General features: G+C 33.8%; 1 protein-coding gene and 1 non-coding gene across 2 annotated transcripts in view; both read right to left on the bottom strand.

Moving 5' to 3' along the window:
- SLO2 (slowpoke 2) overlaps positions 1–14985 on the bottom strand; it is a 56187-nt gene extending 41202 nt beyond the window's left edge. The window contains exon 1 of the mRNA XM_011300467.1: positions 13316–14985. Within this exon, the coding sequence (XP_011298769.1) occupies positions 13316–13386 (71 nt within the window). The 5' untranslated portion in view covers positions 13387–14985. The remainder of the gene's footprint in view (positions 1–13315) is intronic.
- Positions 220–291, bottom strand: TRNAE-CUC (transfer RNA glutamic acid (anticodon CUC)). The gene has a single exon. It is a non-coding gene; the product is annotated as a tRNA-Glu (tRNA).

Genomic DNA, 14985 nt, shown 5'->3' with positions numbered 1-14985 from the left:
CTGAAAGCAAATTGAAAAAAAAATATTGGCGAACGTGCCGCTCAGATGATTTTAAATGATCTGGAACGTAAAGATTTGCTATCACCTAAAAATATAGTGTAAATCCCGAGAATTAGTTGAAAAACCGTTATAAATAATTGAAGTTCAAAATGTTACGCCTTTAATATTCTGGATTGAGGAACAAATCGATTTTTGCAAAAAAAAAAAATAGCAAAAATTTTCCGGTACCGGGAATCGAACCCGGGCCTTCTGGGTGAGAGCCAGATATCCTAACCACTAGACAATACCGGAGAAGTTGATACATAATTCCAACTTCATGCTTTTAAACTCAAGAATTTACCAAACAAATTATTCCTAAAATTCCCCAATTTCCGGGTGCAGGTAGAATTTATTCATAACAATCCTAATATCACAGTATCACATCCATTAATTCCTCATTCCTCATCTATTTCACAAATTAATATACAACACAAAAAATACTTGGCGCATTTGAATTTTCCATAATTATCGGCGGAAAGACATTGCAAACATTCAAAACAACTAGAAACAAATTCTTCTCGATAAATAATTCACGTGAAACGTCACGTGATATTTCTATTTTTTATTTCAACATTTGACAGGACGAGTGCATTTCCTGCAAATAGTAAAGTAACATAAAAAATAAAATAAATAATAATAAAATCGTAAAGCTTTTTTCCCGGTAATTCTGTGAGCCAGAAATAGCGTGTACATGAAGTAAAAGTACCGGCAATTTACGAGACAATGCTCTTTGCTATCGTACATCATCGATTGATGGGGCGCCCAAAGTGACTTCTCTTTTCGTTTTTTTTATTTTCATAAAACAAGCAGTTTTGCGTCGTCATTAATCAATAAATCCTCAGGGGATGTTAATGTCTTTTTTGACATTACGAAGGGTTCATTGTTGACAAATGGGTGAAGCTACCTCGGACATTCATAATCAAGATTGTGTGCATCTATTAATGAAAAAGTTGGGCAGAAAAATATTATAAAACCGGAAGAAGTATCACGTATACTCGGGACGAGATCACGTAACTCATGGAAAAATTCTGAAGTTGAAGAAATGTCTGAATGCTCATCATTTTTTCATTTGGAAACTTGTAATGCAAGTTTTCAGGTTGAGAAGATTTTTCAACTATTCAGAGTCCTGAAAAACCCTCACAGCTCTTATCATTTTTTATCAACCCCAAAAAATAGTGCCAAGAACATAAATTTAGTGACAACTATTTTGATTTTTAGATAAACCTAAATTTTTGGTTCAAAAGTTTTCCATTTGTCAAATAATTGATGCCAATGGAAAAATCTAAATCGATTGGAAAAATATTGATCATAATTAGTGGGTATTAATAATTCAATGAAAGGTAATTGAAGGCATGAATGGTAATTGATGTATGCGATGGAAGGGAAAAAGTATTTCCACAATTTTTCAATTTCCCCTGTGACAAAACAAGATCCACACAGTACCGTTAATTTAATTAAAAATTTGATCAGCACATTTCATTCAATCAATATTGAACATTTAATTATCATTTCCCGACATGACAATAAACTTTTGTTCCACTTCATCAACTGATTTGAATGATTGAACCATTCAGTATTTTCCTGCGTTCGCCGCATTTCTCCGTTCATTGAGCGTTGATTTTTAATCAACATTGATGGATATCAGACTATTACCGACGATAAATAATTTCATCCGCCCCTCCATCTATTTTTTTTAAATTGCCGCGCGCGAATCCACGTAAAAATCTATCATGACAAATGAGTTGAGTGCTGTTGAAAGGAAACACCTATTTACATTTCTAAACTGATGAAAAATGAACGGAGAGCAATGCAAGTACGAAAATAAAGTAAAAAATTTGTCGAGATAAGGATAAATACACGGAAAAAGCCGGAAAAACGTATTCCGCGGTGGAAAATCGTTCGCCGGAAATTTTTATCGGAGTCGAGCAGGAGATCCAATTATTCTCCCGCAGAAGCTAGAGCTCGCGAAAATTCGCGAATTATTTCCAGTTTTTCATTTTTATTTTGACGTTCTACTTTTTGTGAAGAATGAAGACCAAGTGTTCTTCACTTGATGGACAATTCTGAATGGTTAATGGATGAATCGATATCTCTTATACATTTTTGATGGAATATTCCAGGGACAAAAGTTTCGAGCGTTTTCATAATCTCGGTGATTAATCTTTAAAAAAAGGGGAGAATCAACGCGTCGGAAAATTTTTATTTAATTTTTCCATCCTTTCAATTTCACGATTTTTATTCGCAAGAGTTCGCCTCAGAAATTAAATTTGTCTTTTCACCCGGATAATTATAATTATTCAATAATAATCGTCGATATTTTTTTGCAATATACAAATAATAAAAAATTAATTGTTTCGTTGGATGAAATACATAATTCTCTGAAGTAAATGAATCCTACGGGGAAATTAATTGTTTTTCTTAGTAATTATTGAAAGGGCAGGACTCCATTTTGCAGTGGGAATTTATTGAGTGATCGTAGGAGTCAGAAACCCGCGTTTCTATCCGAAAATACAAATGGCATAGAAACTCAACTTGAATATACATCGCGAATAGACAAAACTTTTCGACAGATATCATAGCTCGGTAAAAGTTTAGTTCGATACAACAGCAGTGGTTGAATCGATCTGACTGTCAGTCGAGAGTTAGCTGACAATAAGAGATACTCCATTGAATTTTCTGATCCATTAGAGACGAACTGATGCATTTGATAGCGGAAAGTGAGACAGAAGAATTAAAAGAGTTCAGAGCTGCCGGCATTTTCCAACCGAAATCAAATATTTATAAAATTTATCTTTTCCCGTTTTACAATTCACGATTTTTTGTGTGGAATTGAGGGAAAATTTGCGGAACGTTCAATTACAATTGTGGGAATAATATATTTATATTTTTCCTTGGTGTTATTTAATTTTTAATCCAATTTTTTGTGAGAACTTCAGAATTATCACTGCGCAATTACAAATTGGAGAGAAAATTTGAATGGAAAATTATGAGAAATCTGCAATCTGCTAGGGAAATGAAATTTGAAAAGTTTTATGATGTCAACTCTTTTTATTTTCAACCGAAGTTGATTAGATGGGAGAATAAAATGATAATGGGAATAAAATAAAGCGAAAAGAAATCGGTGAAACTGAAGATTTGTGGGAATGAATTATTCGCTTTTTATTGGTGGAATGTTTCGTTGGATGTGGAATTAATAGGTAATTTTCACTGGATCAACACAAGTGGAACTTTTTAGTTGTGAAAAAGTTCGGGACGAAACTGTCGCCTCAATTGATTGACACGAAAATATTTGAATGATTAAGGCCGGGAGAGTGTCAACATGAATTATTTGACGCCCCATTACTAAGTGAATCTTTCATGAATTTTTCGACGTAAAAGGCACGTCATTTGAAGATATCGTTACAATTTTAATTAATTCTAAGTGAAAAATCCCATCAAAATTATTAAAAGTGAAAAGTGCTAGTTGGAAAAGAAATTGTACGAGTCGTCAGGTGAACTCTCGTATCTCTACCGTAAAAATTACCAGTCTCATGACTGTCCCTGTATTGACAGTAAATCATTCCGTCATTTTTCCCAATGATTGAGAAATTTTACGGGACAAAACCTAAACCACACACCAATCCATCAAAATTATTGAACGTTCATAAATTTTTTATTTTTCAGGTGCAATAAGTCGAGAATTTTCTCTGAGATTTCGAGAGAATTGTCCGGTAATTTTACCTGAATATTTCTCTCCCCGACAGAAAAATTTCTTAAATAAATTTACTGCTCGCAGTATTTTCTAGATTTAAATATTCATTCCCTGAGACATCGAATCCGCTCCACAAAAATAATTGAACAGATAAATCATCGGTTTGACATTATCCGCGGATTGATTCAACGGCTATAAAATGTTTTTCCAAATTACCGGATATTGGTGCAATAAATACAGCAGTAGAATCACATAGAAAAATAGAATAGAAAAAAAATGGCCAGGTGAAGTCAGAAATAACGTGCAATATTCAATTCCACGTGCGTGAACGATAGTATCCGGATGTGTTGCATGTTAACAGGCAATAATTTTCACAATGGATGGACGAACGCTGGAAATGAATAGAAAATGTCATGGAGTCTTTACACCCATTCGTCTTATTAAAATTTCCCATCATGAAATAACAGGAAATAATGTTCGACAAATGAGATACCACACGAAGCGAAGAATTAATGAAAAACTCATTTCCGGTGTACAATTTGCATTTTCGGATTACTCGAATTGTTTTTGACGGAATATTTGTCCCTGTTAATCCGATTATTCTCAACAACACGATGAAAACTGATTAAATCACTCCAACAATAACCATAAATCCTTGGAATATCCATTGCGAACTCGGTTACCTACAATTCACTCAGTTGGCCATCTTCAAGCCCCTGACATGAAAACGCCGTTTCCATGAATTTATGTTTCTCCGTTAACGTTTGCTCGGCATTAAAGCACTGTACTGCATCCTCAAGTACAACGGAAGTGTCGTAGGACTCGAGATATACCCTCAAGTGCTAGTCCCAAGTACTATTCACTGAGAAAAAATAAAGATTTTGTCAAATGTATTCATTTATCACTTCGCACTGATAAATCTCCACAAACACTTCCATAAAAGATACCAAATTATTGTGCCAAATATATTCCCTTATAATTAATAAATATAGGGGGGAGAGGATTTTTTTGACTTGATGTATTACGGAAAAAAAAATTATTTGATTTGTAAATGATTTATCAAAAATGTTCATTATATTTCAGTTGTTAGAAACGATTTTTTCCTGGAACTAATTGAATAATAAATAAATATAAAATACATGTTATTCTTTACAGATCAGAAGAACATTAAACACCATGGAAATGAGATCTTAATGAAATCTGGTAAATTAATTATTTCCGGGAAAGTAATTACTTCTCTCAGTGCAGAGTTTTCGGAGAGTATTTTTTACAGATTTTCCGCGGGAAAACGGGTAACAAAAAATGTAATAATTTTTTGGTTGATGCCCTTGCCCTAGATGATCCTGTAAGTTCATAAAGAAAAGGCCACACATAAACCAGAGTGCAAAAAGCCAACGAAAAAGGCAAATGGTAATGTTGAAACGTGTAACTCCCCCAGCAAAAAAGAAGAGGGTGAAAAAAACACGAGATGAGAAGGGATTTTCCTTTATGTTACGCGAAATAAAGGATGATATTCATCAGATTATCCTTTTGACGAGAAAATGAGTTACCTCCAGGTCTAGAATAACGTACACTCGGGAAATTGGATAAGTTGATGTCTAAAGACGATTTGATAGACTATTATAACTGTATTGCCATATTTTTCGATTCAACGAATGGGAGATGATAATGCCTTTCTGGTATTTTATGTCTGAGGGAAATGTCGGGGGTTCGGACTCAATTGGACTATTTTCCGGTCGGGGGTTTATCCCAGAAATTCATCGTTTCCTCCGGAAATGCACGGTGAGGAAAATTCGGAAAATTTTTGGGGGACAATTTAAGATCCGAGCTTTCTAGGTTATTTAACACGGGATAAAAGGACTTTTTGTATTTATTTTTTGAAATCCAAGTAAAAAATCCACTGATGCATTTTTTTAAAATCAATAATTGATAAACAATCAATTTTATTTTAGGAAAATCAGGGGAGGGAATCGTTACGTTACAATTATTTATATTCAGATTTTACAATTTTATTTAATTTTAATTTTAATTTTATTTTAATTTTATTTAATTTATTTTTTTTTCAATTTTATATTCGATTTCACGCCGAAAATGTTTAAATGTTTTTTTTTTAATTTAAACAATTTCAATTGTTCACTTATGAATAATAAACATTATTAAAAGAACCGGATTTAATTATGTGAAAATCATAATTTGCGTTATAATAAAAATCCCTAATTACTGGATAATTCAGGAGATGAAGAGTCTCTCGACAAGATCATCAACAACATACACAGCTATCCGTGGAAAAATCCCCGAGGATGACCCCGCGAGGTAAAATTTACCGGAAAGAAGTAACTTTGGTAATGAGTTCCATACAAGTCAGAGAAGCAAAAAAGTTATCAATTTTCTGAGCTGGCGGTTGGCTTCATAAAGCTCCCGATAAAATCTGAATGTTGTGCGATGAAATTTAACGTTTCGACAATAAACCACAAAAATAAAAGAAAAATGGGGCGAAACCAATATGGCGTATGGCATGGTAAAACACGTGGGTATTGTGTGATCGGTCCGAAATTTATTTCCCATGGGCACCATGACTCGATTCTCCACCGAGAAGACGTAACTGGGATACTCCCGCATCCGAAACCCACACCCTTCACCTTTTTCCATCCTCCGAGGTGTAAGAAAGAAGAAAAGAAGTGAAAAGAGTCAGGATAACCCTCTCGAGAACAGTCTCGTTATTCGTAGGTTTCCTGAGGACTGCAGGAGTACCTGGAGAGCGCCTCAGGGAGTGTTGAAGATGTTGGACCCCAGGTCTTTGAGACACTAGCTCATCACTAAAACTTTTTCTCGCCAGCACACCCTTTCCCCTGGGAATCACATTTATTTTCAATACAATCATTGCCAATGGTTCTCATTACGATTATTATTGCACCTCAAATGTCCAATTACAATGAACAATTAGAAATAAAATTTTTTAACATCAAATAAAACTTCAACTTTCAAAATTTTGAATAATTACAGAACATTTCTGACTATTTTTTCAACTTATTTTCAATTTTCAGTGCAGATGTTCGTGTAAATTCTATTATTTATTGTTGTATTATTATAGTATATATTATTTATCATTGACAACAAGCGATTCTGCCATTTTTCTCTGAGAATTCAGAAATTATTGAGCGCTCGCGAATTTCTGCTTTTAGAAACAATTAATGTTTTTCGTGTTTCAGCGAAAAATGCAATTATTTCAATTGCCAGATGAGTATTGGGATTTATTGCGTATTATTTCGTCAACCGACAGGCAGACAATTGAAAGTGAATATAAAAAGAGTAATCATTGTAATGATGAAGGTGTCATGAGGAAAATTACAGCAGTTCGTAATACGGATCACGAAATATATTGGAAAACAGGGTATAGGTCATAGGTCATGACCTAAATAACCTATAACCCCAAATACCAATCAATTCACCTACAATCCCAAGCATTCAGTCACAGAATCTTCGGCTAAATATAATTTATCACTAATTTCGCCATTTGTTTATCTCTATTAATTGATAAATAATCTGTATTGAATTTTTTTTGGAAAACTGTTAAAGAAAGGTCACTAAAAGGTCATGTTCAGATAACCCAAAATATCCTCGAACTTGAAGATTTGATTTTGCCAAAAAGGTTTTTTTATATCTGTAATTGAGATTACGGGTCGGACCTCGTAATTTACGACGTAAAAATCGTAATTTACCGCACTTTTGGGTGTAATTCCCAGGGTTTTAGCTCGTACTCCACGTGTCCGAACTCGTAATGTATTTAATTGAATTTAATTTTAATTCCGTAAATTACGTTCCAAATCTTGTATTTTATATGTACCGTTTCTGTGTGTGCAGAGTAATTTTTAAAAACAATTTAAATATTTGAGAAAATTTCAGATTTTTCTGACACGACTTTATTCGTTCTCTCGACGTTTTAGTGAAGAAAATCGATGGACATCTGATATGCAGAGGTTCATAACTGATGATTGCATGAATGATTGAAAATGATTTTTTATTTAGACAGACGCGCGAGTAATTAAAAGCTTATGGAGGACGCCAGACAGTGCAAATTTGGAATCAGAATAATTTCTCCAGCGAAATCCCCCGGGGATTCATCAATCCTTCAAAATAAAATCGCCTCAATCGTCGAAATAGTCCTCCGAGGATAATTGAATTGCCGTGACTCAATGGAATGTTAAAAAAAGTAATAAAAAATCATTGGAGTATTTATTCGACTGCAAATTCGAGGAATGAAATGGCAGGAATTAATTCCGCGCGTGTAACCTCATCTCACACGATGAATTAATAAAAATTCTCTTCATAACCAATTCTAATTATAAATAGTTGATATCTCTCTCGCGTAATGTAAAGACATTAAATTTTATGCAATTGCAAACCACAAAAATAAATGGCTCACAATTATCCAAATCCCCGTCAGCGGATCACGTGGTAAAACTCATCAAGGATTTTTCATTTTTCCTCCCCATCTTTTCGTATTCATCGTAATCTCCATTAAATATGTAATAACTTCAGGTTATGCCCTACGAAGTGGAAACTTCTACCGAGAATTTCATATTCATCAACTGAAGTTGGAGATCGCGAATTTAGCGCACATCCGAATACTCGCGAATTCCGCGATTAATACATTCAAGATGTCTTCATATTGTGGCAGGAGATTCATTTGCCCTCGATATCAAAGACCCATTTTTTTCATAAAAAAATATTTGTTTAGACCCCGGGGTTGAGGGCGAAATATTTTTTATTTTAATTAACTTTTTTTCTCTCTTTGAAAATTTTAAAATGTCTTTTTAAGAGGAAAATTCATGAAATTATAATATCGGGCATTTAATATATTTTCCCAGAACTCAAAACAGCTCGATTTATATTTAAAAAATATATTACTGATTATATTATATATTTTAAAATAATCAATTGTATAAATTATATTTATCCGTACGAGATATATTCCGTAGATACCATATCCATGGAATATATTAAACGAAAAATCTAGTAGGCAATATATTAATATATTATTATAACAGAAATATATTTTTTTGCGTGAGGCAAAATGAGTCTGGAGACGAGTACTCACTTCTACAATCACAAGAGATCCAAAAAAAAAATCACTCTTTCCCATTTCATGGGCCTTCAGCATGTAATGAATGAAGAGATTAATTTGACCAGTTCGTGCGGAACGTCAGATGAAACTATCATCATGCCGACAGTCTGAAAAAAAAATCAGGGAAAGGGTAAGGCAAAAAAAAAACTGAGGAAAACTAATCCTTTCCGGGCATTTTCCATAGATTCGCTGACATTTTTCTCCGTCATTCGCCATCACTTTTTCCGAAATATATAGACATACATTTCTCGAGGATTTTTTCACGGCAATAACGTAAATCCGATCACTCCAGTGCTTCAATTCAAGTGAAGGGATCAACTCATTTTTTTTTTTTCACCTCCTCACTGAATTTTTCTTTCTTTCCATTAATGGAGAACTGCTAACGGGCTCTGAGATTTTGACATTCCGGATTGTGACTCGGTGAATCTTCGTCTCTTGTGGGCTTTTACGGTAAAACCCGGGGAAAATGTCGGCCAATCCTGTTTAGTTCTCACAAGATCTCAACTGAATTTTCGAGCTTTCTCGGAATGTCTCAATTTGGGGGATTTTCTTTGTAATTTTATTTCGAATGCGTTCGTATATTTTCGAGAAAATTCCGTCTCACTGTTTACTAAATTGTTTTTTCTTAGATTCAAGTAAAAATTCGGGGATCTTGTACTAAATTTCCCACACGGAAGAATATATATTTTTATCTATTCATTTTTTATTTTTATTATTATATAATAATATATATTTATATAATATAAAAAATTTATTTTAGAGTTTAAGAAAATTGCTAAGAGAATTGGTTTTGAATGAATTTAATTCTGTCAAGTAAATTTCCTTGTCAGAATTATTACTCGGGTTTTATTTTTCCGTGGGCAGTTGTCCGTGATGCGAGGAAAAAGAGGGGTGTCGAAAAAAATTGGATTGAGTGGCTGTAAGGACCTCGATTAGGGCTAATGAGTCAAGAGAATTCAGGATCAAATAAAAAATTACAGAGAGTTCATTACGCAAAGCTGAATTAACACAGGGGTAAAGAAGTTCGATGGTTTTTGCGGGAAAAAATTCGACAGGACTAAATTAATCCGATTGTCCTGTGTCCAATGGTTTTCCCTCCATCTAGATTCTCTTAAACAAAACTATGTCATCCCAAAAAAAAATATTTAATGGAGGTTTAGTAGTAATTCGTAGAGAAGAAATGACGGAATTTCAAGTTTCATTGAAAGTTCAATAAAAATGGGAATTCCCGAATTTACCGGATTTTTCAATTAGATTGAAAAGTCCAGAATTTTAAAAGTCCGCAATGGAAATAATGTCGAAATTCTTCATACTCAAAAATTTGAAAGGTCGGAACTGTGACGTCAGTCGAAAATTAAAGTGTTCTATTTTCAGGGGAATAAAAGTGAGGTGATCGCTCGTTGGAATCAATATTTCTAAAAATATCGTGTATAATATTCTTTTGTATCTAGATGACATGAATAAAATGCGTGATATCTTATTCATTGGAAATATTGACTGGGAATCGAATGCTGTATGTGTTCTAGATTTTTTCAGAGAATTTCCACGTCTCACGAGAAATTTTGAGATTGACAACGATATTTATTGAATATTTAATGTAAAAAATTGGAAATAAAAAAAAGTTTGTACGAAATTTCTCCTTTTTTAATTTCTCCTTTCTAATGTTCCATAATTCCTTTTAATTCCCAGTCATTTCTAATCTGCAGATCGACAAGACAATAAAAATAATTGAAAAGTCCGGAACTGGTAGGTAATTTTACCCGAATAAATAAAATCTCAGAGAAAATTCTCGACTTGTTACGTCTGAAAAATAAAAAATTCATGAACGTTCAACAATTTCGATGGATTGGTGTGCTGTTTACGTTTTGCCCGGTAGAATTTTCCAATCATTGGAGAAAAATGCCGGAATGATTTCCGTCAATAGACGGACAGTCATGAGACTGATGATTAATTTTTACTGTAGAGATGGTAGAATTCACGTGAAAATTCGTACAATTTCTATTCCAACTCCCACTTTTTATCGAACTCCACTCTGGTAAATTACAGCTGCACGTCATTTTTCTCTTCTTTCCTCCCAATTTTCGTTATATTTTCCCGAGTTTTCCTGCCCGTCTAGACTGAGAATGAAATAAATTTCTAATGGTCGATTAACAATTTTCTCATGTCACCGAAGGAGTAATTAAAATTTCTAACGAATTCCTCTTCCCATCCCCGACTTTCCCGTAAATTACTCCAGCACTATTAATGACTCATCTGTACATGTACATGAACCTCTCATAAACGCAGGATCGATTTACCATCATATGAGCTCCACACTAACATCTAGTTCAGATCCAGCACAATTCAACAAAAGACGGCATTTCCATTGTGGACATTGTAATACGCATTGATTAGCCTCAAATCGAAAAACAAACTGGGCCAATGTGAAATCTATTGGAAATTTAACCGCTGGTATTACATTTAACCATGAAAATGTTTGCCCGCTGTCAATAAAAATTATTCCAAAAGTGTCACGAATATTGAAACAACAGTAATCCAGTTTCACAAGTACTGACGAATTTTCAATAACAATATGCGCATCTGGCGATGTTTGCAGGTGTTTTGTTGGGAAAAAAAAAATCATTGCGGGAAATATTTACTTTATTCACTGCGTTGTGGAGTTTTCCGTTTCAACGAGTTCGGAGTGCTTTTTTTTTTATTCGTAAAAACGTTTCTGGCGAGCTAACGAATCCTTCTGTCCGCCGCGATAAAATGCAATTAGTTTTGGTATGTTAAGAATAATATATTCGAGACGTGACTCAGCAACTCGGAATGACGGATTCGAAATTGGATTTCTCCGCAATTGTTCGGAGGATTTAGTGAAGCCAAGGCAGGATTAATCCGCGTGGAATAAAATTTAGGTCTTGGAAATATGGGATGCCAAATTATCTTTTTGTAGATTCTGCACTTCGACATTTTTTAGTTAGATAAAAAATCGGATGAACGTTCAGAAATTCGGGAGATCGATTAAAAATCTATACATCCAATACTCTGTGTGAAAATTCATATTTTTATGGTAATTGAACTTTGAAATATGAATTTTCTAACAAATTATACTATTTGTTTATAAAGAAAATGATAATCCTTTCGATTGGAAAATTTCATGGGAGTTTCGGTGAAATACTCATTGAATATTCAAGAAATAAATTGATTTCTTGATAGAAATTCGACAGGAACTTTCTGTCAATCGGTGAATTTATTATAATAATAATAAAATTTTGTCGAGTTAATATCCAATGATAATATCCTGATAACGCAATCTCTCTCCAACGAAAATCTTCTCATCAACCGACTAATGAAAGCAATCATGAAAATTACGGTAATTCGTCATGAGCGGAGGTTACCCCATTTAAACGAAACAGCAATGATATCTAATACGTCGTGCAAAGTAGTTGCAAAGAAGCAACTGAAATAGCGTCCCAGAAATCACGAACATCGCATTCACTTAAGAGCCCTTCTGTAAAAAATTACAATCACGTTGGCAAGTTGAAATGAGTATCAAATATTTGCTCGCTACTTTACCAGGTGTACCAGAAGTGGGGAATAAAAAATAAATAAAATAAATAAAGTTGAATCTTGAAGAAATGGGAAGATACAGAAAAATTCTCAAAGGTCGAAATGCACTTGTAGATTACACCAGGAAAAACATAAGACAGCATCTTGTTTCATGCTCTCGTGCCAAAGGTTAAGTACATATTTGATTTATGAAATGATAAACATTGCCCAGAAATATGGAAACCAGAGGTTATTCGGTGGAACTACGTTGAGTACTTTCTCGGAGTACTTTACCTCAGAAATAACTATTTCTGATGTCAGCTACGGTACGAGTAATTGTGTCATTAACTGGATAACCTCAATAGAATTGCCGGGTCAGTTCTAGGTATATGGCAGCTGTACATCAGACAACTTTTTGAAAGTTGGAATAATACAAGCCCCAAGGGTAACAAGTATGGCTCATGTTCGTTAAAAATAGCAACGTCACGTTTTTTTTTTCAATTACTTTTTGCCAACAAGGGATGGATACGGCCTGAGGCTATCGCAAGCCTTCAGAATATTAAAGTTTATTTATCAAATAGATTTATCAACTTCTCAACTTCGTACTTCAAAATCACTTCAAAATGGTGAACAGCGAAAAAAGTACTGTGCGATATCAATCGGTACGAAATAAATGAATGAATAAATGAAATTACGAGGAATCATTCGACTTTAATTATTTAATCATTAATAATTAGCTAATAATTAGTATAACGTATAGGTGAAGTAAATATATTAATATATTAATATACATATTCAAATATTATCATTGATATTACGATACTTGGATCAAGTATTAAATATATTTGATCCAAGTACACATAATTTTTCGTTTGCGTTTTACATTTTAGCAATTTTTGTAATGACAGAAAGAATTTTAACTCTACCTTGGAATTCTGTCATAGCTGTCCCAACTAGTCAGACAATTGTAACTGCTGTATCTACTAGAGCTCGCCATAGCTTCTCCACAGCGATTATACCATGTTTAAACTGTCAATTACCAAGTACACTTGTCGATTTAACAAATTCCGGGGTATTAACCATTAATTCACTGGCTAAAAATTCGATCCACACGTCAGTATCTCCGATGTCAATACTATATCCATCAACTACCCCTTATAAATAAACATTTTACCGGCGACACTTTGATGATTAATTCTTTATCGATCAACGGCCACTCAACTATTTATACCACATACTGGGGTGGGGAAAAGAGGGAGGGGAGGGATAAACACTCATAAAAAATACACATTAGAACTTGCACTTAGGTTTGGGTACTAAGCCACTAGGTTTGGACCACGTAACTATTTATTGAATTACTTGAACCTCTCGCTTGTTCAATTTGGACCATCGATTACACATTATCATATGAAATGACGCTTTATCCGCGTTTATAGGAAATATATCATTAAAATAGTTCTACGTTTTTGGACCCGCCAACCAGCATTCGTCGATAATTTATAAATACCTCCACTCATTATTAATTTTAATCCATTGTGTACCGATTTAATTAAATACTAGGAGTTGGTCAAATTTTCGTAACGAATAGCTTCGAAATACTTCAGTAATAGACTATCATTTATTAAAGACATAACTTTACACATTAATCACTATTTTTGGTCTTGGAACTTTTAAACTTGAAAATACTTCACGCTCTATCTGATCTTTCACGGACGTCACTCATTGTTTCGATCAGATCATCAATCGTTTCATTTGTGTCCGCAGCAGTCAAGATTTTTGGAATATTAATATCTATTTTATTGGTCGATGTGTACCGAAGTATTAATTGATTTTTCATCTACGCTTCGATGATGAAATTTCATAATGGAAACTCAAAAAGACTTTCATAAGTCGTGGATTCAAAAAACTCATCACCCTGTCGTCCTCAATGCGTTGACGTTTATTTATTTATTGATTTGTTTGTTAATTTTCAATCGTTTAACCACCGGCGCTCGTTAGACTGAGTCAAGACGAATCCCTCATAAATTGTTATCATGAACTTTGTCTACAAGGAGATGAAAACAAAAAAAGAAGAACGGTAAAAACCCCCCGGGAAAAATCTCTTTTCCTTCACAACCCCGAGTTCATCTGGATTTCATCATCATTCCCCCGAATTATCCGTTGAAAATTCGATAAACAATCCACAACATTCCGTTAAACATCTGAATATTCCCTCAAATAATTAATCATCACTACACGTTGTACCTCGATCTAACAACTTTAGTATCACATTAACAACAATAGGTGTTAAAAAAATAAATGATTTGTATTTGAAGTGTCTGTTCTTAATCCGTTTCTTCCGTCTAGCGCTGTATTTTACAAACACTTTGGTTGTTATTATTTTGATGATCTTGAGTGTCAACAAATGATACGCAATGATAATGTAATTTTTGTCATGAGACACCGGCACTTTCGCTTCAGAAATAGCATTTCCATGGATTTTTGGGTGTACTTTTACACATAAAATATTATTTGTGGGGTAATTAATAATGACAACAGTTTATCCATTTATTTAGCGGATATTTCATTTGCGCGGGGTTGACGATGAAGCCGTGAC

Source organism: Fopius arisanus, unplaced genomic scaffold (assembly GCF_000806365.1).
Source record: "Fopius arisanus strain USDA-PBARC FA_bdor unplaced genomic scaffold, ASM80636v1 scaffold00017, whole genome shotgun sequence".
Taxonomy (NCBI): Eukaryota; Metazoa; Arthropoda; class Insecta; order Hymenoptera; family Braconidae; genus Fopius; species Fopius arisanus.
Note: the sequence above shows the minus strand (reverse complement) of the source record. Positions and strands in the feature narration are given on the sequence as shown.